This window comes from Vulpes lagopus, chromosome 3, assembly GCF_018345385.1.
Source record: "Vulpes lagopus strain Blue_001 chromosome 3, ASM1834538v1, whole genome shotgun sequence".
NCBI lineage: Eukaryota > Metazoa > Chordata > Mammalia > Carnivora > Canidae > Vulpes > Vulpes lagopus.
In genome coordinates, this window is record NC_054826.1 from 129,244,230 (window position 1) to 129,266,916 (window position 22,687).

The 22,687-nt window shown below is 55.1% G+C and overlaps 1 protein-coding gene across 3 annotated transcripts in view; it reads right to left on the bottom strand.

Annotated features, from left to right (window-relative positions):
• Nucleotides 1-925: 925 nt before the first annotated feature.
• The window catches only part of FAM234A (family with sequence similarity 234 member A), a 29,898-nt gene continuing 8,136 nt past the window's right edge, over nt 926-22,687 (bottom strand). Inside the window, exons 1-13 of one of the 3 annotated variants that reach the window (XM_041747952.1) lie at nt 16,290-16,685; nt 13,689-13,804; nt 10,540-10,840; nt 5,761-5,877; nt 5,332-5,523; nt 4,357-4,487; nt 3,923-4,055; nt 3,581-3,710; nt 3,281-3,421; nt 2,867-2,942; nt 2,530-2,694; nt 1,996-2,098; nt 926-1,903 (exon numbers count right to left, since the gene is read on the bottom strand). In XM_041747952.1, the coding sequence (XP_041603886.1) occupies nt 1,692-1,903; nt 1,996-2,098; nt 2,530-2,694; nt 2,867-2,942; nt 3,281-3,421; nt 3,581-3,710; nt 3,923-4,055; nt 4,357-4,487; nt 5,332-5,523; nt 5,761-5,877; nt 10,540-10,810 (1,671 nt within the window). In that variant the 5' untranslated portion in view covers nt 10,811-10,840; nt 13,689-13,804; nt 16,290-16,685 and the 3' untranslated portion in view covers nt 926-1,691. Of the gene's footprint in view, nt 1,904-1,995; nt 2,099-2,529; nt 2,695-2,866; nt 2,943-3,280; nt 3,422-3,580; nt 3,711-3,922; nt 4,056-4,356; nt 4,488-5,331; nt 5,524-5,760; nt 5,878-10,539; nt 10,841-13,688; nt 13,805-16,289; nt 16,686-22,687 lie in introns of those variants that run through there. The other 2 variants (XM_041747951.1, XM_041747953.1) reach the window with 2 other exon arrangements.

Here is a 22,687-nt window from a genome sequence, read left to right on the forward strand (position 1 = left end):
CCACCTCGTGGTCCTGAATCGTGGGCTGAACGTATGGCATATGCGGGAGGCGCGCGGTGCCCGCGACACAAGGTGCCCGCGACGCAAGGTGTAAGGCGCACGTGAGCTGGGCGGTGGCGGAAGATGGTGCAGGGAGCTCAGCCATGAAAGGTGTTGGCCAAGAACGGTTCCGTGGTGGGGGGGTCCCCAGCAGACGAGGAACGCAGGCCAGACTCAGGCTGCAGACTCGGTGGCCTTGGCAGGACACGCTGGGGCGTGCCATCCCTACTCTGGCAGGACCAGCGTGCCTGAGTGCCCCAGGCGGTGGGGAAACTGAGTTCTGGGAGGTTGTGGGGAGAGTGGCCCTGTAGCATCTCCTGGCCAGCTGTGCCCTAAGTCAGAGCCCCAGAGGGACGGGGCCGCGGCTGCGTACACCAAGCTCCTGGTACAGGACGGCCGCCAGCACGGTGCCTCCTGAGCTGTGCCCCCAGCTCCTTGCTCGCTGTGCTGGGCCTGCAGGGGTGCTGTCTGGCATGCTCCTCCTAGCCCCCCGCACCCGGGGATTTCCATTTGTGCACCTGTCACCGCGGAACCCTTGTGCCTCAGGTTGCGTGTGTGGGGCGGCAGCTTCTCACGGCGACAAGGGTCTTGCCCCTGGCAGAGAGCGGCCCCCGCTGCCCCTGGGCAGCCGCCTGGGGACTACAAGGGGTGCTCAAGGACCCCCTGCAGGCCCTGATGGGAGCACACCCGCCACGTCCCCAGGCTGCGTTCCCGACTTGAACCATGGTGACCAGCGAGGGCTCTTCACACCTGAGCTGCACTTAGAGGCCGTGCAGGAAAAGTCCCCGGGTCCCTACCTGCGACTGGGTGGGAGGGGGCCCCCCTCTCCAGCAGCCTGGCCGGCGCCACGGGAGCCCTGGGAGCAGACACAGGCACACACCTGCGCTCTCAGTGCAAACCATTTATTCCGCTGTCTCCCGTGGGGCCCAGGTCATCGGGGCACCGAGAGCCCCACAGTGCCACGGCAGGCCTGGGGCACGGCAAGGCACGAAGGTGAGTCTGGTGTCGGCGGTACCAACCGCAGGGGGCATCCAAGCACCAGGAGGTGGCCAGGCACCGGCCGGGGGTGTGGGGACCCCCGAGGGATAAGCAGCTCCAGTGTGTACTGAGGGGCAGACCGACCCCCACGTGCCCCCGGTGGCCAGTTCCTTGGGACATTCGCAGCACGTGCAGCCGACGCAAGGATGGAAGCACCCCTGGGGGCGCCTCACAGCCCCATCCCTCGGGGCTTGTCTCCACCAACCATGCCTGAGTCCTCCCCTACTTGCTCCAGGAAAGGTTGGGACCAGGAACTGCCTCAAGGGCCCAGCTGGCGCCCCGAGGCCACCCGGAGCCAGCCACCCTCCCAGGCCCCGGGGGATCTGCAGACAGGGACCCGGTGTGGGCGAGCGGGGTGGTGCTGTGGGGCCCCGCTCTACCCAAGGAGACACGATGATGGCAGCGGCTTTGAGTGTGACTCCAGGGGGCAGGGTGAGGACTGGGGGGCACATGGCTGCACAGGTGATGGGAGCGGCCCGAGCACCCCTGGGTAGGACGGGGATCCTGGGCAAGGAGTACAGGGGTTGGAGTGCACACCCAGGGAAGGACGGACTTCCTGTGGGGTTTAATGGCAGCAGCTGGAGTGTGTCCCGCATGTGCTGGCCACCACGTGTCTATGCCTCACTCCGGTACCGCAGGCGGGAGAACCGGTCCCGGACAGCCTGGTCACTGTCAGGCCCGCTCTCCGCCAGGCGAACCACCCTACTGCCTGGGACAAGGTCCTGCACCTTGTGCTTGGCCACGGAGACTGTACCAGGTGTGTCAGGGCCAGCCGGGCCCATCAGGAGGACGCAGGCAGCGTGGCGGCTCGGCTCAAACAGGACCGCTGTGGGAGACACGAGCCGAGCCGTCAGGGCCTGGGGAGCAGTGGGCGGGACTGGCTGCAGCAGAGCCCCGCCCCGGGGAGGCCGCACGCACCTTGGAAGGCGACAACGTTGGCGGAGATGTTGGCCAGCTCCAGCAGGATGCCTGGCAGCGTGGGGTGGAACATGTACAGGCTGTGCTGTGCGTCCTGGGGCCTCTAGGGCGAGAACCAGCAGTGGACGCCAGGTGGACCCACATCTGGAGCAGGCGGACCGAGGGTCCTGTGCCCCACGCCTGGGCCATGTGGCGTCCATCCTCACAGGATGCTCTGCCCCGAGTGTGTCCATAGGCTGCCACCGTGCCACCACCTCTGCTCCCCGACCTGGCCTTGACCCTCCTGCGGCATACTCTTGCTGGGACTGCACCCCTGCCGTCCCATGCGGGGCCCGTTGTGTGCCCCAGGCCGACCACAGCCCCAGCCTCCCCACCTCTGCTGGCTGTCTGAGCCCACCTACTATCCACAGCTTCCATTATGTGCACGCCCAGGCTCCCAGTTAGCTCCCCGCCGTTTCCAGGCATGACCTCAGTCTGGCTGTGGCCTCTGCCCTGCCAGGGGGTGGGTCCCCTTAGCACCTGCCCCACCCATACCGTCTGGTTGGTGCCGGAGAGCTCGGAGAGCTCGTGGAGGCCCCAGAAGAAGAAGGCCGAGCGGTGGTCTGCGGTTGGCAGGCTGGCAGACTGCGGGTCCCCAGGGAGGCCCGGGAGGGCCTGGCTCCACAGGACGGCCCCGCTGCCCAGGTCCAGGAGCAGGATCTGGGGGTGGGAGGGCACGCGGGTCACAGGTGGGGCTGCCCAGGCCTCGGAGCCCCAGCAGAGCTGCACCCCGAGGGCAAGCAGGAGGGCGCGGCTAGTGTGGGTAGGGTGCCGGTGCGGCAAAAGTCCCTCGGCCTCACTCACGGGCACGGCCTCAGGAGGTGCAGCCTACCTGTCTGTCGGTGCCGGTTCCGTTTTCGATGACCACGGCAGGGGTGTCAGGTTTGTAGTGGCCGAGGATGGGTTTTCTGCAAGGGGCGGGGGGGCTGAGAGCGCTCGCAGGCCCCCCCACCCCCGCAGGGAGGCGGTGGGAGCACTCACAGGGGCCCTGGGGGAGGGGGCCTTAGGGGAGGGGGGCAGGGGTGGGAGCGCTTGCAGGGGGCCCAGGGGAGGGGGCCAGAGTGCTGGAAGGCGCCTGCCCATCTGCACCCCCCCGCCAGAGCCCCACGGGGAGCTGAGGCCGGATGGAGGGGCAGCACCGGGGCCAGGCAGGAGCCCCCGACCACAGGCCTCTGCCCAGGGCCACCAGGGGCCAGGCCACGGTGCCTCCCGCAGCCACCGCACGGTTCCTGGGGGGAGGCTGTACCTGAAGACCTGGGCAGTGCGGAAGGTCCACTGGGGTGTCAGGTCTTGGCCGTCGAGCAGCACACAGGCCTCCGAAGTCACGAGGAGGAGGTCCTTGCCTGCCTTCCCCGGCACGTGCGTCAGGTGGCGGAGGGCTCCCGGGCTGCGGGGACGGGAGGGGACAGCCAGTGTGGCAGGCAGGCTCGCCCCGTGCTCTCCCCGCCGGCTCCCCATGGCTGCTCTCCCCCCGACCCCGCTGCCCGTGGAGATGAGGTACACCCGGCGCCCTGGGATGGCCCCCGCGCCTTCCACACAGACCAACCTGCGCCCAAGCGGCCCGTGGGGGGTGGCGTTGAGCATGCGTTCCCACAGCAGGTCTCTGCGCAGGGGGCTCGCTCCCCCGGTCACTGCTTCGTGCAGGCCCTTCACGGAGCAGCCACACAGGGAGCTTGCTGTCGGAAACGTAGGGGCCTCAGGACAAGGCGGCCAGCCCTGCTTCCGGGACTCCGGTGCCCCCCACCCACCTCCCCTGCGGAGCCTGCAGGCCACCCCTGTCCCTCCGGCACAAGCACCCTCCCTGGGCTCCCAGGCTTCCCCCACTCTGCGCCCTCGGGCATGTGGCTTCCACGCGAGGGACGGTCCTGCAGGCGGAGGCACAACGTACGGCAAGGGAAGAGGATGTAGTGAGCGCCCGCTCTGGTGACGTGCAGGAGGGAGCCAGCGGTCCCGCCCACGCCAAGGCTGCCGCGGTGGCCGATCTGGCGTCCGGTGCTGCCGGAGTAGAGGTAGCCACTGACCTGCAACACGCACGATGGCGCAGAACATCCCGGTTTGAGAAAAGGCCCTGAGTCAGGTGTGTGGTTCCAGGCACCTGCCCACCCGGGGACCCAGACAGCCCCGCTGCCGCGACACACACAGCCGAATGCACGGTCTACTGTCCTTGGGGGCCCACAGCCGCCACCCGCGTGCTGGTCAGAGGTGCCAGGAGCACAGGGCCCTGGGCAAGTCCCTGACACGTGGTCAGACCTGAGTGCTGCCCAAGAAGTAGAAGCGGACCAGGGGCCGGGGAGTGGGCCACAGCGACCTGGGGGAGCGTACCTCCTTGTCCTCCTGGGTGAGAAGCAGCAGGTCTGGGGCCCCGTCGGCATCGACATCGGGCAGTTGGAGTAACGAGCTCAGGTCGGAGGTGTTCCTCTCAAAGCCATGGGGCTGGCTCCACAGGGTCTCCCCTGAAACCAAGGACGACGTCACCAAGTGCTGCCCCCACACCCCCTTGCGCTGCGGGCTGGTGGTGCGCAGCGCCCAAGATGGAATGCCCGCCAGCAGGAAGCCAGCCGACTTGCGGTGCGCGACCAGTGGGCAGTCAGTCACTGACGCAGCAGAGTGCTCAAGTGTTGCCTCTGCAACCAGAAAGCTCTCCCTTCCTGCTGGCCTCTCATGTCCACCACCCTCCCCCCCCCGTGGTGCTAGGACATCACAGGGCCAACGCTGACCCTCCCACCGGGATGGGTGCCACCTGACCTTGACACTTCCCAGGACCCTGGGCCCCCACGAAGGCCCTGGCGGAGTCCTGCTCCCAGAAGGCACATGAGGACGCTGTGCGTTTATGGCCGGACCCACAGACCGCGCCAGCATGACAGCTTTCCTACCCGGATGCTGTTTTGTCCACACCCTCTTTCATACTAATTCCTCTCTTTTTAAAATATTTCCAGCCTGCTCTTTTTTCCTTCTATTCCTTTAAAACCACCACTGGTGGGGGAAATGCTCTTGCCTGGTCCCCCTGGTGTCCTGAGGCCCAGGCCTCACCCCAGCCGGTGACCCTGAGGCCCAGGGACCAGTGCCTGTGCACACGGAGCCCTGACAGGCCCAGATGGTCCCCGAGGGCTCGAGCAGACGCCAGCCCTACGAGGACGGCTGGAGTGGGAGGTGACAAGGCAGGCCGGCAGCGCGCATGACTGCTCAGAGGCAGCCTCCCTATGGGGCTCCTTCCCCATCGTGCCCACAGGTCCCCAGGAGGAGGGCTGAACCACCTCAGAGCTGCCAGGCGTGGAACACCTGTGTGGAGCCGCCCACCTGTGAACAAGTCCACGGCAACGAAGGAGCTGGGTCTGCCCACGAGGATGCAGGCGGAGGACGTCCTGCTGCCCTGTGTCTGTGGGACGGAGCACCGCACGAGGGCGCCGTCCTGGGCCGCGGGCCTCTCCCAGAGCACGCTGCCACTGGCCCCCGACACGGCAGCCACAAAGGTGCAGGGGGAGGAAAAGCCTGTAGGAGACACCAGCTCGGTGGGGGACTCAGCCCTGGTTGGTGCCGCCCCCCCCCCCCCCCGCCGGCTCGTGGGGTCAGGGGTGTGCGGGGGCCAGAGGGGGCCCAGTCCTCCCGGGAAGCAAGGGCTGTGTGCTGGTTCCCAGAAATACGCAAGCTGCTTCCCCAGAAGAGGCAGAGGGCGCGGATCCCGCTGCCTACCACAAGTTTGTCCTTTTACAGATAAAAGCAAATCACCTTCGTCGGTGCAGGATAGGTTGAAGTTGTTGCTGCCGTTGGCATTTTTATAAAGAAAGAGAACATCCTGGATCCTGTCCCTGTTGATGTCTTCTGTAGCCAGGAAGTCATAGGTGACTGAAAAAGGAAATCAAAGGCCACTCCTCAGGCCACGGCTGCGTCTGACCCCATCCGCTTGTGCACTCCCCCAGGTGGGCACGCGTTAGCGCCTCCAGCGCGAGGCTGCCCTAGGAGCAGCGGCGACCTCGGCACCTCGCATCCCTTGTGGACACGACGCACGAACGCTCAGGTGTCGGCCGCCCAGGAAGGAACAAGCAGGGCACCCGGCTGTACGCGTGCGGGCTCTGCACACCTTCTCGTCAGGAAGAGATCCTTCCCGACCTGCGCCCGGGGCCCGGAGGCCGCACTCTTGCACACGGAAGGCTCTCCTCCTTCCATCGAAGGACTCAAATGATAAACTACAAGGGTTAAAATCAAACACCAAAAGAAAGAAGCTGGGCTGACACCACATCCAAAACTGAACGAAAGGGCGCCTGGGTGGGTAGTCGGTCAAGCATCCGACTCTTGATTTCTGCGCAAGTCATGATCTCAGGGTCCTGAGATGGAGCCTCGCCTGGGGCTCTGTGCTCAGCACGGAATCTGCTTGCCCCTCTCCCTCTGCTCCTTCTCTCTCTCTCTCTCTCAAATAAGTAAAATCTTTAAAAAAGGAAAACAAAAATAAAGAATTCAAAATTGGTCAGAGGCCTAAGCTTAAGAGCCTCCTAAAAGAAACATAGAGAAAAATCTTCACGACATTGGATTTGGTAATGATTCCTTGGATGTGACACCAAAGGCAAGGCAACCAAAGAAAAAACAGACAAAGTGGAGTCCATCAAAGTGTAAAGCCTTTGTGCGTCAAAGGACACTGTTGTGAGTGAAGAGACAACTCACAGAGTGGGAGGAAATACTTGCAAATCTAGCATCTGACAAGGGACCCGAGTCAAAAATGGGCAAAGGAGTGAGAGGCCTTTCTTGCACGAATATAGATAAATAGTCCTGGCACGTGAGAAGATGCTCAGCATCACCAGCAATTAAGGAAATGCAAATCGGAGCAGTAACGAGACACTACCTCATACTTTTACCCAAAATAACTGGGAAAAGGAACTCCATTCCCGTACAACCAGTTCGCTGCGTCATTCATGGCAGCCAAAAAGTGGAAAGAAGCCAAACGTCCGTGGACAGAGGAATGGATGAGCAGTGCAGTCCACACCCAACACACATTATTCCCCCATAAAAAGGAAGGAGAACCCGATGCCTGCTCCAACACGGGTGAGCTCTGAGGCCAATACGCCCAGTGCAGTCAGCAGGCGCAAGAGGGCAGATGTTATGTGATTCCACTTCTATAGAGGTCCCTGCAAGAGGCAGACTCGCAGGTACACAGAGAGGCCAAGAGGCTCTGGAGGAGGGAGGAGGAGGGAGAGAAGTCCGTGTTTGCCGCGCGCGGTGCTGTTGAGATGATGAACAGACCGCAGGGATGGCTGCACAGCACTGCGAGTGCAGTGACGACAACCGATGATGCTCTTTACATGTATGGGATGTATATTTCACCACAATTTAAAAATAGAAATCAAACACCAGACTCCAGGCTTGGATGGTGCCAGTCTTGCCCTCCACAGCTGGGCACCAGACTGAGGTCAGGACCAAAGGCAGCAGCTTCCCTGGCAGAGGGGAATGGCAGGATTCACAGCCAGGGGCCCAGGGGTATTGTGAACTCCCAGGCCAACGGGGGAGGCCAGCTCTGGAGCCAGCCACAGGCTGGGATACAGGGCAGAGCAGACAACAGGTAGGGGGACTAGTCAAAAAGTGAACAGAGAGATCTGGAAAAACGAGAGGGTGACAGCTCTTCCTCGAAAGCCCCCACATATCCCAGCAGCCCAAGGCGGCAGGAACCATCAGGTAAGAGGCCATAGAGACAAGGCCCCAGCTACGTACACACCTATGAGAACAGAGTCACCCTAACAGGGATCCCTGCGTGGCGCAGCGGTTTGGCGCCTGCCTTTGGCCCAGGGCGCGATCCTGGAGACCCGGGATCGAATCCCACATCAGGCTCCCGGTGCATGGAGCCTGCTTCTCCCTCCGCCTGTGTCTCTGCCTCTCTCTCTCTCTCTCTGTGACTATCATAAATAAATTAAAAAAAAATTAAAAAAAAAAATCAGAGTCACCCTAACAGTGAACCAGGCGAGGACACCACAAGAAGAGAAAGCGAAGTTCAGCGTCCCTCACTGATACAGACACCAGTGCTCAACACAAAGCAGCAAAATGAATCCAGCAACCAAGGAAAAGGAAAAGGGCTATATGCCATGATCTAGTGGGGTCTGCCTCAACAATTCAAGGCTGATTTAACATCTGAAAATCAATATAAATTCCATATTAATAGGAATAAAGGGCAAAAACCACTCAGTTGTCTCACAACCATAAAAAAGCATCTGACAATATCCAACACCCTTTCATGATAAAAACAAACTGTTAAAGGGTGTCTACGAAAAAACCTACAGCTATCATCGTACTTAATGCTGAAAGAAGCAGTTTCCTTCCTAAGCTCGAGGAGATCTTTGTTCTTACCTGTCCAACGTCACCTGTTCTGTTGGCTGGAGGTTTTAGCCAGTGAACTCCAGCAAGAAGAAGAAAGAAAAAGGAATCAGATTGGAAAGGAAGAAGCAGGGCAGCCCAGGTGGCTCAGTGGTTTAGCGCCGCCTTCAGTCCAGGGCATGATTCTGGAGTCCTGGGATCGGGTCCCGCGTTAGGCTCCCTCCATGGAGCCTGCTTCTCCCTCTGCCTGTGTCTCTGCTTCTCTCTCTTTCTCTCTCTCATGAATAAATAAAATCTTAAAAAAAAAAAAAACCAACCTGTCTGCTTTGCAATATTACATGCTTATGTAGGAAACTGCAGAGAACATACACACACACCTCCTAGTCTAATTAATGAGGTCAACAAGGTCACAAGACAAAAGATCAATGTAGTATCAGTAGTGTTTCTGGGGCACCTGGGTGGCTCAGTAGGTTGAGTGTCCAACTCTTGGTTTCAGCTCAGGTCAGGGTCTCGGAGTCATGAGATGGAGCCCATCAGGCTGCACTGAGGGCTTTGTACTCCGGGGAAGTCGGCTGGGGGTTCTTTCTCGCCTCTCTCTCTCCCCCTCCCTGCTGCCCCTCCAGGTGCTCGAGCTCTCTCCAAAGAAAAGAAAAGAACCTTACGAAGATGCAAAGATAAGCCACTGGCTGCAAATATTTGCAAATCATGTATTTCATAAAAGACTTGTATCTGCAATACATAAAGAACTTTTATAATTCCATAATTAAAAAATCATATTTTTGGAGGCTCAGTCATTCAAGCGTCCAACTTGTGATCTTGGCTCAAGTTTCGATCTTAGGGTTGTGAATTTAAGCCCCACACTGGGTTCCGTGCTTAAAACAATAAATAACATAAAATATATGATTTTATTTTTTTAAAGATTTTATTGAGAGCGAGAAAGATCATGAGCAGGGGCCATAGACAGAGGAAGAAGCAGATGCCCCGCTGAGCAGGGAGCCCAAAGCGGGACTCAATCCCAGAACCCTGAGATCACCTGAGATGAAGGCAGATGTGTCACCAAATGAGGCACCTAGTTGCCCCTCATATTTTTCAAATGAGCAAGAATTTGAAGAGACATTTACCAAAGAAGATTTGAGAATGGCCAGTACCCCATGAAGAGATGCCCATCAGCATCCTGAGTCATTAGAGAAATTCAAAGTCAAATCACAACGTGATGGCTTTCTATGGTCTGGGATGCGGAGAACGCAGAATCGCTGGGGTCGGGGGAGCCGGGAACGGTGCCGCCCGACGGAGGCAGCTGGGCTGTGACTCAGCTACAAATCAACTTACCACGAGTTTCAACATCTTCACTCCTAGCAATCTACCTGAGACCGAAAAACATGCGTCCATGCAAAGACCATTGTATAGTGTTCCTCGCAGTATCAGTCATAAAGGTAAGACACTGAGCCACCCAGATGTGCACCAACAGGTGAACCTGTCGTGAGGTGTCATGTGCACAGGAAGCCTGTTCAGCCCCAGAGAGAAGCGGGGGACACGCTGTAACCGACAGATGGGCCTCAGTGAGAGAAGCTGGACCAGGACACAGGTCACGTGATCCTGTTCATGGGCCAAGTCCACAGAAGGCAAGACTGAAGGCAGGAGGCAACTGGTGGCAGCCTGGGCTAGGGGACGGGGCTGCTGGAATCTTCGGAAATGGGACCGTGCTGACAGTTGCACAGCTGCTCCGTGAATAGACTAAAAGTCATGGAGGCGCATACATAAAACAAGTGACTGATCTGTCATACAGATTATGCTTCAATAAAAGCTGCAGAAAACCAACATACTTTATTCCTCCCTCTCAAAATTAAGCTTCAGACTCTGAGGCCTAACTGAGAAAGTCCCTTGGCTGCAGGAGACACCCAGCAGTGCGGCACGACAGGCCCAGGCTGCGGCATTTACACCTGCCGCTGCTCCCAATCGCGACCAAGCCGGGAGTCCAGAGAAAGGCTGACTCGGGGCTTTTCACGAAGGCTGGTTCTGCGGGAGACACGGGGCGCGTGGCGTCGGTGCTGCCGGCCACAGTTGGTAGAGCCCGTCACAAACCCGGCCCCGAGATCTGCGGTTTCTTTAAATTCCAAAACGTGGCCAAACGGGCGCCTCCCTTGGTGCACAGAGCCCGGGGCCTGCCGGTGCCCCCCGCACCCCACCCCAGGACCGGGCCCCGGGGCACACCTGCCGTGCTGTAGTCTATCCGCCACATCCCCTGCGACACGGGCCGTTCCGGGCACGGGATGATGAACGAAACCACGAACACTACGAACAGGCAGACAAACAGTGAAAGAAAAAACACGATGGTGCGGCACCGGGAGAGGCGGGGCTGCCGGGGTGAGCTTTTCAACTTCTCGTCTGCATGGCCCAGGTTTCCCGGGGTCTCGGGCAGCCTCTTGTCTTCGTTCCTCAGGGGGTGGATTTCGGCTTCTAGGTCCTTGCTGTCCATCGTCATATGCACATCCCAGAGCTCCGCTCCTGGTCGCTGCGTCAATAGAACAGAGACAGTCACACAGCTGCCGCCCCCCAGGCCTCCCGGGGCCCTGCCCTGCGCTGCCTCCCCGCATGGGTGCGGCCGTCACTGGACCATCAGCCCGAGAAGCAAAAGCTAAATGTTGACGATGTCGCGGACGCCACCCACGACAGTCTAACTGGCAGACTGGTTGTGCAGAGCCAGCGGGTGGGGGTATTTTCATCCCGAACCCCACCCCACCCCACCCCCGGTGTCGCCTCTGGTGCTGGGGACGCGGTAGGTCATACACCCACCGCAAGGTGTTAAGTAAGCCCCGTGGGCCCACAGACCACACTGTGGCCAGCACCCCCACGGGGCCACCCCGGAGGGCTGAGCCCCGAGGAGAGCAGGCGACAGCGAAGGTGGCTCTGCTCGCCAGCCGGCCTGCGCTCACTGTGCTAAATGGGCAAACGACTTGACGTGACCACGCCCCGTTTCCTTGTTTATTTTTAAGATTGTATTTATTTATTCATGAGAGACACAGAGAGGGAGAGACACAGGCAGAGGGAGAAGCAGGCTTCCTGCAGGGAGCCCGACTCGGGACTCGATCCCAGGCCCAGGGGTCATGACCTGAACCAAAGGCAGCGGTTCAACCACTGAGCTCCCCCCGCCCCCCCGGCATCCCGCCCCATGTCCTTACTTGTAAAAGGAATCCAGCGTCTGTTTTGAGGGCTGCTGGAAGGATGTAGGTCGCAGATTCATATAAAGCACTCCTCACAGCGCCTGACATTAAGCACTCAAACACTAGCTGATTGTTACTAATAATGACGCACGACGTGCTGGACGTCCATGGAGGAGGCAGTGGATAGCAGGTGACGGGTTTGGGGGCCCTGCCTGTGGCAGGGTGGACATTGGTGACCGTGCGGGGCCGGCCTGCAGGCACCCTGGGAAATGGGGCAGGGACGCTTCTGGGGACGGCCAGGCGACAGCACAGAGTGTGCGTGGGGCCCTGCAGCTGGAAACCAGCATCCATCCCTGGATTCCTTACAGAGAAAGGCAGGTTTGTCTGCCTGGTGTGAGGCAAGGTATCTGCTGTTCGGGTCTTTTTTAAACCGCCAAACCAGTGTCCTAACAAATGCATTGTGTCGAGAGAACGAAAGGGCCTATGGGTCTGAGTTGTCAGCCTTGTGGACCCAAGAAGGTAGACGGTACAGGCCTCTAAGGGAGGATGAGACCAGCGGCCGGCGACCAATGGAGGCTGGTAGCTCAGAGTGGCCCCCCAAAGACAGCTTACGGAAGATGGGAGGAGACCAGAGATGGCTGGTTTTTCTGATAAACTTTTTACTTTCTGACTTTAACTGGTTTTCTCTATATAATTAAAACAATTCATTTAAACACCTGTGTGTAGCCACCTGGGTGGTCCAACTCTTGGTTTTGGCTCAGGTCATGCTCTCAAGGTCGGGGGATCGAGCCCAGCGTCGAGAGCCCCTCTCGGCTCCACCCCACAACCTGTATACACCCCCATAAGGGTAGCTTTAAACACAAAAAAGTGAAAGATGACGAGTGCTATTGAGCCTGCGGAGCAGGTGGGCCCCTGTGTGCTGCTGGTGGGAATGTAACCCGGTGCCAGCTGCTGGGGAAACCACCTGACAGATCCTCAAAGTTTAAGCAGAGGTACCGGTGATCCAGCGATTCCACTTTTGGGGGTACACCCAAGAGAGCCGGAAATGGACTCACACAAAAACTTACAAAGGTTCAAGGCTTCGTTCTCTGTAACAACCCAGATCATCCCTCACCAGACGGATAAACACAACACAGCAAATCCACACAATGGAATAGTACTTGCCATAAAAGGAATGGAGCGTGACACCTACAGCAGGGATGGAAGCCTCTCTGCCCCGCGAGATGCCCGGACAGAGAGAGGGCATGGGCTAGGGCTCCATGTACGTGAAATGTCCAGGACAGGCAAATCTACAGCGGCAGAAAGTAGGTGGCTCTGGGGCTGAGGGCACCGCGAGCCGCTGCTAATGTGCAGGGTTCCCGGGTGATGAGAGTGGTGGCCATGACTACAAACACTGTGACTGCACTCACGTCACTAATGGTAGTTTTTTTTTTAATTTTTATTTATTTATGATAGTCATACAGAGAGAGAGAGAGGGGCAGAGACTACCACTAATGGTAGATTTTATGTTAGGTGCGTTTACCACGATTTAAAGAGAGACCCAAGCTAATCTGTGTGCATTCTCCTTCACGCTGAGACAGGAGGGCTAAGGTCTTGGAAGTCAGAAGAGGTGTGGCCGACTAAGGCAGTGAGCTGCACACGGGGGAATCAAACAATGACTCATGACCAGGGACCTCATTAAACCCAAGCACCTGACATGGGTGCGGAGGTGGGACAGGGGTTTCTGGAGGAGTAACCAGAGAGAGAGCCTGTAGTCAGGCTCAGCCCACAGAGAAGCTGCTTATTCAGCAGATCTAGATGCTGTGCCCCAAGGAGAGGGCGTCTGACGTATCTACCTTGGGAAAAGGAAAGAAATCACAATGCTGAAATTCTTGATCTTTAGGGGTGCCCGGTAGCTCAGTCCGTCGGGTGTCCCGACTCTCAGTTTCAGCTCAGGCCGTGGGATCAAGCCATGCATCAGGCTCTGTACTCAGCAGGGCCTCTGCTCTAGGTTCTCTCCCCCTCTCCCTCTGCCCCTCCTTGCACATGCACTTGCGCTCTCTCTCTCAAATAATACTTAAAATCTTAAAAAAAAAAAAAAAAAAAGGCTCTGTCTTTAAAGAGCACACTGTCCACCGGGGCACAGTGGGAAGGCACCCTAAGACTCTCCATCCAAGAACAAGGGGCTCCCTTCAAAGGGATGCGAGTACCCACACCTACCTGGTGGAGGAGCAAGAGGGGACGTGCTCAGCATCAGCTCCTGGACTGGGACGGCCGCCGGCACACCTGGTGACTGGGTCTGGACGGGGAATCTGCTTTCATCAGCCCAGGCAGACCTAAGGGTGGTGAAGCCATTGGTGAAGTACGCTGGCTGAGGGACATGGGTCCTCAGCAGTGGCTTCACATCGGAGTCCCCTTCACGGCCCTGAGGCCACAGCCCAACCACACCTGGACGGGGCCAAGCAGCCCGAGTGATTCCAGGAACAGCCAAGTGGAGCAGCACGGCTGGGAAGCCTGCTTTCTGTGGCTCTGGCCACCCCCTCATCCCAGTCTCCTGGGCCCTGGCCGAGACCCTGCCCCCACGCAGAACCTGCTGAGACCTCTGCAACCCTGTTGCCAGAGGCTATTTTCTGGGTGTTCTTCTCCTTGGAGCTCTTGGCAAGTTTAGGCAGTGAAGTCAGATGCAGATCCCAACCCATGAGGGCAGACCGCTCCTTCCCTGAGCAGTCTCTGAATCCCTAAGCAACGTGGGACCCGAAAGCTGAGCACAGAGGACAGTGCATTACAAGTATTACTGATGTTGAGTTTCAGGTCAGCATACATGTGAGACATCTGAAAGGTGTACAGGTGGAAGTCTCCCTCCTGGGCCCAAGACGGATGCGTGTTACTGGTTTCTTACACGTCCCTCCAGAAATCATTCATTCATTCCTTTATTCATTTAGAGAGAGGAGAGAGAGAGAGAGAGAATCTCAAGCAGACTTCCACTGAGTGTGGAGCTGGACATGGGGCTCAATCTCACACCCTGAGATGGTGACCTGAGGCGTAATCAAAAGTCAGATGCTTAACTGACTATACCACTCAGGTACCACCCCACACACAAATTATTTTTATGTAGTAAAAGTGATTTTTGCGTGTTAGCTATATTTAATTTTATATAGTACATTGTTTTTTAGGCCTTCATTTATTGGGTAGAAAACATAGAAAGAAAAGCATTCCCAACTAATATTCTCATTAGAGTTATATGAGTCAAACTACAAATAAAATACTAAGGTACGATTGAGGTGGGATCACTGATAATCTTTTTTTTTTTTATTTAATTTTATTTATTTATGATAGGCACACAGTGAGAGAGAGAGAGAGGCAGAGACATAGGCAGAGGGAGAAGCAGGCTCCATGCACCGGGAGCCCGACATGGGATTCGATACCGGGTCTCCAGGATCGCGCCCTGGGCCAAAGGCAGGCGCCAAACCGCCGCGCCACCCAGGGATCCCGGATCACTGATAATCTTAAACTAGTTTCTCACAAATTCGTTTTGATTTCAGATCAGTTTATGACCTTCTATAAATGTCTTAATGGCTGGATCACAGTTTTTGTTTTGGTTTTTTTTTTAAGATTTTATTTATTTATTCATGAGAGACCCAGAGAGAGAGAGGCAGAGACGCAGGCAGAGGGAGAAGCAGGCTCCCTGCCGGAAGCCTGACATGGGACTCCATCTAGGGACCCCAGGGTCACGCCCTGGGCTGAAGGGAGAAACCTAATTGCTGAGCCCCCAAGGCGTCCCTATTTTCTCTATTTTTTTTTTTATTTTCTCTATTTTTAAAGTAATCTCTGTGCCCAACGTGGGGCTCAAATGCAGGACCCCGAGACCAAGAATGGCATACTTCACCCACTGAGCCAGGCAGGAGCCCCAGACCATTTTCACTTTTCAAACACAGGACAGGGTAGCCCCGGTGGCGCAGCGGTTTAGCGCCGTCTGCAGCCCAGGGTGTGATCCTGGAGACCCCGGATAGAGTCCCACATCGGGCTCCCTGCATGGGGCCTGCTTCTCCCTCTGCCTGTGTCTCTGTCTCTCTCTCTGTCTCTCATGAATAAATAAATAAAATATTAACAAACACAGGACATCTTTTCGTTTTAGGGGAGGTAGGTGGGGGTAGAGGCAGAGGGACAGGGAGACAGAATCTCAAACAGGCTCCACACTCAGCGGGGAGCCCAACGCAGGGCGCAGGGCCACACCCTGAGATCATGACCTGAGCCAAAACCGAGAGTCGGATGCTTAACGGACGGATCCCCCCCCAGTGCCCCAAAACACGGCACCTTTAAGCAAGTGCATGGAAAGGTCTATTACTGGCAGAACTGGTTCAATGACCACTTGTGATCGATTACAAGACATTTGATGGAGATAAGCACTGTGAATAGCGTGTGTTGTGAGTCACAAAATCACAGAACATTCCGTCAAGCTCTGGAACCTGTATATACTTTGGGGCCATAGGAGCTGATAGTTTTATTTATAACCTTGTAAACTGCTATTTATGTATGAAACAAAGAGGAAAACATATGGGGAAGGGGTTGTGTTGGCAGAGGGATTCTTTACTGTGTGACTGTTCTTCAATGTAAATATTTTTAGTACAAACTTAAGGGCATCGAGTAAAGTAATACAATCCCACGGTGTGTCCGCTGCCAAAGACAAAAATAAAACCAATCTCGTTTAAAAAAAGAGAAAGATTATTAGCACCCAAATTAAAGAACCCTGAATATGCATCCAAATGGTCTAAAATACGAAAAACTGTTGATTTTGAAGCTGGGTCTGGTAGGCAGCTCTACCTCGTTTGTGCCTTGCGGCTTTCGGCAGACGTGGTAACGAAGGCGGGATCTCCTCGTCCAGCTACGGGTTTCTCGCTGGGAAGGTGAGGAGATGTCTGCAGAGAGCCCACTCCATGCCCCTGGCCACTGTCACCACGTTCCTCGAGCTGTTTATCCTGCGTGTCTACTTTCTCCAGACGCCGGGACACCGGACCTGGCTCGCTCGCTGCCTCCCTCCTGTGAAACGTACTGCCTCGCGTCTGGAGCTGCCCAGGGCCCAGCAGGCCACGCGTGACCTTCCGAGAGCCTGAGCTTCTGGAAGCAGCACAGGCTCTGTGTGAAGTTCACCAAAGCCTTCCAGTGAGGTCTGGTGAGCTGTCACCCTCAGGAACGGCCTCTGTCAGGGTCCTTGACGAAGCGTGTCCCCCTCCCACTGGTGGTTTACGGGTGATTCAGGTGGCCTGGAAATGAACGCTTTCACTCAACAGTCACATACACATTTATGTTTTAAAGATTTATTTGAGAGAAAGAGAGAGAGAGACTGCAAGTAGGGGAGAGACACAGGGACAGAAAGAATCTCAAGCAGACTCCCTGCCGAGCGTGGAGCCCGACGTGGTCACACGACCCTGACATCACGACTGAGCTGAAACCAAGGGTCAGAAGCTTAACGCACTGCACCGTCCGGGCGTCCCTGCCACATCCGTGGTTTTCACAGGTGACTTTCCACATATGGTTAAGTCCTTGTGGTCTTAGGTATCTGGTAGCTGATCCACTTTCCTTTGCTGTTTATTTTGAGATTACTGGTATAGAGGAGGTTGCAAAGATCACCCTGACAGGTCTGGTCTCACCCTCCAGCCAGTGTCCCCTGTCGTCACAGCACAACTACAGCATCAAAACCAGAAAACGGTTTTTCTAAATGGCGGGTGCCATTTTATTGTGTGCATGCACTCGTGCGTGTCAGCATACAGAACCATTCCAACATAAGTCTCCCTGGTGTGAGCTCTTTAGAGTCATACCCACCAAGGCCTCCCTGCCATCTCTAACCTCTGGCCATCACAGATCTGTTCTCCACTTCAAAAATTTTGTCATTTTGAGAATGTTATGTAAACAGTCACAGTGCCTGAACTTCAAAACTGGCTTTCTAAAAAAAAAAAAAAAAAAGAAAGAAAAGAAAATAAAAAAAAAAGAAACTGGCTTTCTTCACTCATCATGATGCCCCTGAGGTCTACCTACGTTGTCCATTACTTTTTTTTTTTCCAAAGATTTTATTTATCCATGAGAGACACAGAAAGAGGCAGAGACACAGGTAGACAGAGAAGCTGGCTCCATGCAGGGAGCCGATGCAGGACTCGATCCCGGAACTCCAGGATCACGCCCTGGGCTGAAGGCAGGTGCCAAACCGCTGAGCCACCCAGGGATCCCCTGATCCTTTTTCCATTATACAGTGTTCCACTCTGTCCGTGGTTATTTTATTTTTAAATTATTTATTTATGTGAGAGGGAGAGGGTGCACATGCATGAGTTGGGGGAAGCTACAGAGAGAGAGAGAAAGAGAAGCAGGCTCCCTGCCCCCCTCCATCAGGGAACCCAATGCAGGGCAGGATCCCAGGACCCTGAGATCATGACCCAAGCCAAAGGCAGCCGCCCAGCCGACCAAGCCACCTAGGTGCCCCCAGGTCCCTAGTTATTTTCTTAGTTATTCCTCTTTTTTTTTTTCCTAAGGTTTTATCTATTTATTCATGAGAGACACAGAGAGATAGCGAGAGAGGCAGAGACACAGGCAGAGGGAGGAGCAGGCTCCATGCAGAGAGCCTGACGCAGGACTCGATCCTGGGACTCCAGGATCAGGCCCTGGGCCGAAGGCAGGTGCCAAACCCACTGAGCCACTCAGGGATCCCGAGTTACTCCTCTTTTGATTAAAGTTTGCATGGTTTATCTTTTCCTATCCTTTCACTTTCAATCCACCTGTATCATTAAATATATACGAAATATTATTTATCCAAGTAATCTCTAAACACAACATGGGGCCTGAACTCATGACTCTCAGATCAAGAGTCATATGCTGTTCTGAGCCAACCAGGGCACCCCACAAACCATTATATCTGAAGTAGGTTTCTTTCAGACAGCATATGGGTCAACTTTTTTTCTATAAATACACTCTAACAATCTTTTATTTTCAGACATTTTCCTTTTTTTTTTTTTTTTTAAGATTTATTTATTCATGATGGAGAGAGGCAGAGACACAGGAGGAGGGAGAAGTAGGCTCCATGCTGGGAGCCCGACATGGACTCGATCCCGGGACTCCAGGATCGCGCCCTGAGAAAGGCAGGCGTTAAACCGCTCAGCCACCCAGGGATCCCCCAGACATTTTCTTTTAAGGAAATCATTGATATGTTAGGCCTTTAATCTGCCTTTTTGTTTTGTTGGCTCCCTGTCTTTTGTGTCTTGTTTTTCTCCTTCCTGACTTCCTATGGCTGCTTAACGTCATGTAGAATTCTAGTTGCTTTGGCACTCACGGTTTGCTTAGATTGAGTGGCTACTCTGGGTATCACATTAGACACACTTAACTTATCACAATGACTGGCGTCAGCATTTTACTAACTCAGACAGAAGCAGGAAAACCTTACATCCCTGTGTCCTCCGACCTCCTCCTGGACAGCCCCTTCCTCCACAGACACTGAGAACCACAGGAGTGTAACACATCCTGCTTCAACCACCAAACATGACTCAGGAAAGCTTACTGGATTTACTCATAGTTTTGCTTTTTCTATTTTTTTCTTCCCAACACTCCAAGACCCCTTCTACCATTTCCTTTCTTTCAAGAATTTATTTGGGATCCCCAGGTGGCTCAGCGGTTTAGTGCCGCCTTCAGCCCAGGGCGTGATCCTGAGGTCCCGGGATTGAGTCCCACATCAGGCTCCTCGCATGTTGCCTGCTTCTCCCTCTGCCTGCATCTCTGCCTCTCTCTGTGTGTCTCTCATGTATAAATAAAAAAAAATCTTTTTTAAAAAATAAAATAAAGTGTATTTAACAGAAGAAATGAGGAGCATCCAGGTGGCTCAGTCGGTTGAGAGGCCGACTCTTGATTTTGGCTCAGGTCACGATCTCTAGGTCATGGGTTTGAGCCCCGCATCAGGCTCTGTGCTGGGTGTGGAGTCTCCTTGGGACTCTCTCTCCCCCTGTCCCCCGTCTCCCTGCTCACACGCACTCTCTCAAAATAAATAAATAAATCCAAAAAAAAAAGAAAGAAAGAAAGAAAGAAAGAAAGAAAGAAAGAAAGACAGAAAGAAAGAAAGATTCTCTCTCCCTTTCCCTCTGCCCCTCCACCCCACTTGTGCTCTCTCTCCCCCTCTCAAATAAATAAATAGAAGTGAGTTGATTAAAGAAAAGTACTACATGAAATGACTCTATAGGTAAGCTGCAAGTATGGCAGAGGTCCTGAGAGTGGTTGGTGAGTGAAGTCTGGAGGAATGCAGAAGCTGGAACCCTCCGCCGTTGCCCTGTCCCAGCTGAGATCTGCTCTCCCGAAACCAGCCCCTGATCCAAATGCTGTGGAGTCTTTCAAGTGTCTAAAGAGCACCAGTGAAGAAGCCATATCAGGTGATTTTCACGTGCTGCTCACAGGCCTGGACGGGCCCTTCAGTGGCCCCGAAGAGCCTAACCCTAATGCCTTCCTGTTGCTAAGTCTGCCTGGAATATCCTTCCCTTTCAGGTCGCATCCATCCCTTAAGGCCCACTGCAAATGCATCTTATTTAATGAAGGCTTTTCTGATTTTTCTAACCAAATGTGACCCAAAGGCCGTCAATGTTTCTGGCTATTTGTGGGGAGTGGGGACGTCAGTCACAATTTAGGAACACTGATTTCCCACATAATCTAAGTCACAAGGAAGGGCACAATCCAGGGGAGTGGCTGGGCCTGGAGGTCCACCCCCTGTCTGGGGCACCTTGGCCATATTACCTACCCAGTCTCTCTGTCTGCAAAGTCCTTGCTTGCCCAAGAGATTTTACCAAACTAGGTAGAAAGGGATTTTGTTGGCAAGATATTAGACAGTATCCAGATTCATGGGAAGGCTAGAGCACCATACTCAGGACACAGGTGGATGACTAGAGACGCCAGGTGGCCAAGATCACAGTGAGACCATGGTCTGAGCCCCCCTCAGACAGGGCTCCCTGGCCCCTGCCTCGCCTCCCACCGCCCCTCCCAGGGCAGGCGGGGCCCCCCTTCAAATTGTGGGCTTTGCAAGAACCCTGTACTCTCAGGTGGAGTGTTCCAGGTGCAGCCAGTACCCCACACCTTCACCCGTGCTCCAGAGAAGTCTGGAGACAGCAGCCGACACATAGCACAGAGTCCTATAGAAAAAGACAGCCAGGGGACCCTTGGGTGGCTCAGCAGTTGAGCATCTGTCTTCAGCCCAGGGCATGATCCTGGAGTCCCGGGATCGAGTCCCACGTCGGGCTCCCCGCAGGAAGCCTGCTTCTCTCTCTCTCTCCCTGTGTCTCTCATGGATAAATAAATAAAATCTTTAAAAGAAAGAAAAAAGAAAAAGAGAGCCAACACTATGCTAAAGGAAGAACTTCTTTTAAATGTAGAGAAATAACATGAAAATGTTACATCCAGGTTTCCTAGTCCTGCGGGCTGACCACCTAGCTGCCCGAAGACATCATGTTACACTGTGAGCAACGCCAAAGGCCAGAGACCTCATCTTGGGAAAAGTCTGACCTCAGAGGGTTATTTTTATATTGGGGTCAATAATAAAAAAATTCTGAAAAATAAGATAAAACTCTGCCTTGTAACATCTTTGACAATTCAAAAGTCTTTGTATCGCGGGGTGGCAGGAGGACCAGGCCACGCAGAGGAGACACAAGCAGCTACCATGACCACATGAAGAAATGTGCCCCTGGGGGAGGGCAAGACCCTCTTAGACGGAGGGTTCGGGTGCAGGGTGTCCCAGGACACTGCAACCCTGGGGCCTGATGGCTAGAGGCTGGCAGGCAGCTCAGACCCCATCTCTGTGAAGAGCAAGTTGTCCCTGCATGTTTCTGTAGGAGTCACCGGCTCACTTCAATTACTTGTAACAATTTCTTTTTCTGTTTTTAATCATTAATTGAGTTCCAAGACAGTCCCAGTGAAATTACAGATACTTTATAACAAACAGATAAAGGATACTGTGATCCTTCCCCAGAGGTTTCCTGTCTTTGAGAGGAAACACACCGGAGTCCTATAACTTCATCTACCTCAAAACCAACAGAGGTGGGCAGATGGAGAGAGGTCAGCCCACTGCTGTGGGCCCCTCAGGAGCTCACAGCAGCCGCACCCAGGAGCTCTTCGGGGAGTGGCGCTGTGCTGGGGCACTGGGGCTCTGGGGCAAGGCCAGGGCGTGGGGGGCCGCGCCGGCCCCTCTGTCTGACGGTCAGCTCCGCACCTGACCGAACCGCGGCTGCACAAATCCAGTTGCCACACAGACGCACATGTGAGCAGCACAGCTGAGCACGTACAGGCCGGCGAGGCAGGAGCGCGGGGCTGCAGCCCATCGAGCGCGCCAATGGCCGTTTCCTGCCTCCGATAAGGAGCGTACTTCCGTAAGACACTTGAAGGGCACGAGGACAGCTCCACACAATTTTTGTGACATCTTAAGAGTCTATACTTAGTTCAAAATAAAGTTAAAAAAAAGAAAATGAAAAAAAGAAAGCTTCTGGCAGGAGGCCGGGTCAGAGCTTCTTCCAAGAGAAGAGGGAGAACCAGCCTCCCCCGCGGGCAGCCCTGGGCGGCGCCGAGGAGACCTTAGTAGAAGCTCTTTTGTTCCGGAGGCAGGGAACTCTGTGTGCTTTGTTTTGTTTGTTTTTGGCAGAATGTCAACAACCTCGGGGTTCTGTGGTAACTGGAAGGCATCTCAGAGAACAGCCAAACCCCGGATAGGCTACAATTCTCTTTGGACAGGCTACAATTCTCTTTTTCACAATAATGACCGGCCTCCTGAAAGCCGCCCTAGCAATCATTTCCCTTCCCACTGTGGAAAAGACAGACACTCGCTGTTCATCAGCATAACTCGCTTGCAATCACAGCCCCAGGCACGGGAGCACAAAGCAAATGCCAGAGTTTACTGGGGTCACGGAAGTCTAAGGGCTCCCTGATGCCTAGGCGCCCGATGGGCTGGGAGTCTGCTCTGCTAAACAGCCTCTATGCCCTGCCTTCGAGGGCTTGCTTCAGAAAATGTGTGCCCTCCCAAGACGCAGCTTTGACCAGAAACGCCCAGTGTGGGCCCAGGTAAGACTTTCCTGGAATGACAATCACCAGCCACCATGGAAACCCAGTTACAGCAGAGGCTTTCTGTTAAAACACAGGACCAGAAACAGGCCAACCACCAGAAGTTGCCTCCAACCTATGGTTAACCTATTATGACTTACGAGTGGATGCCCAGA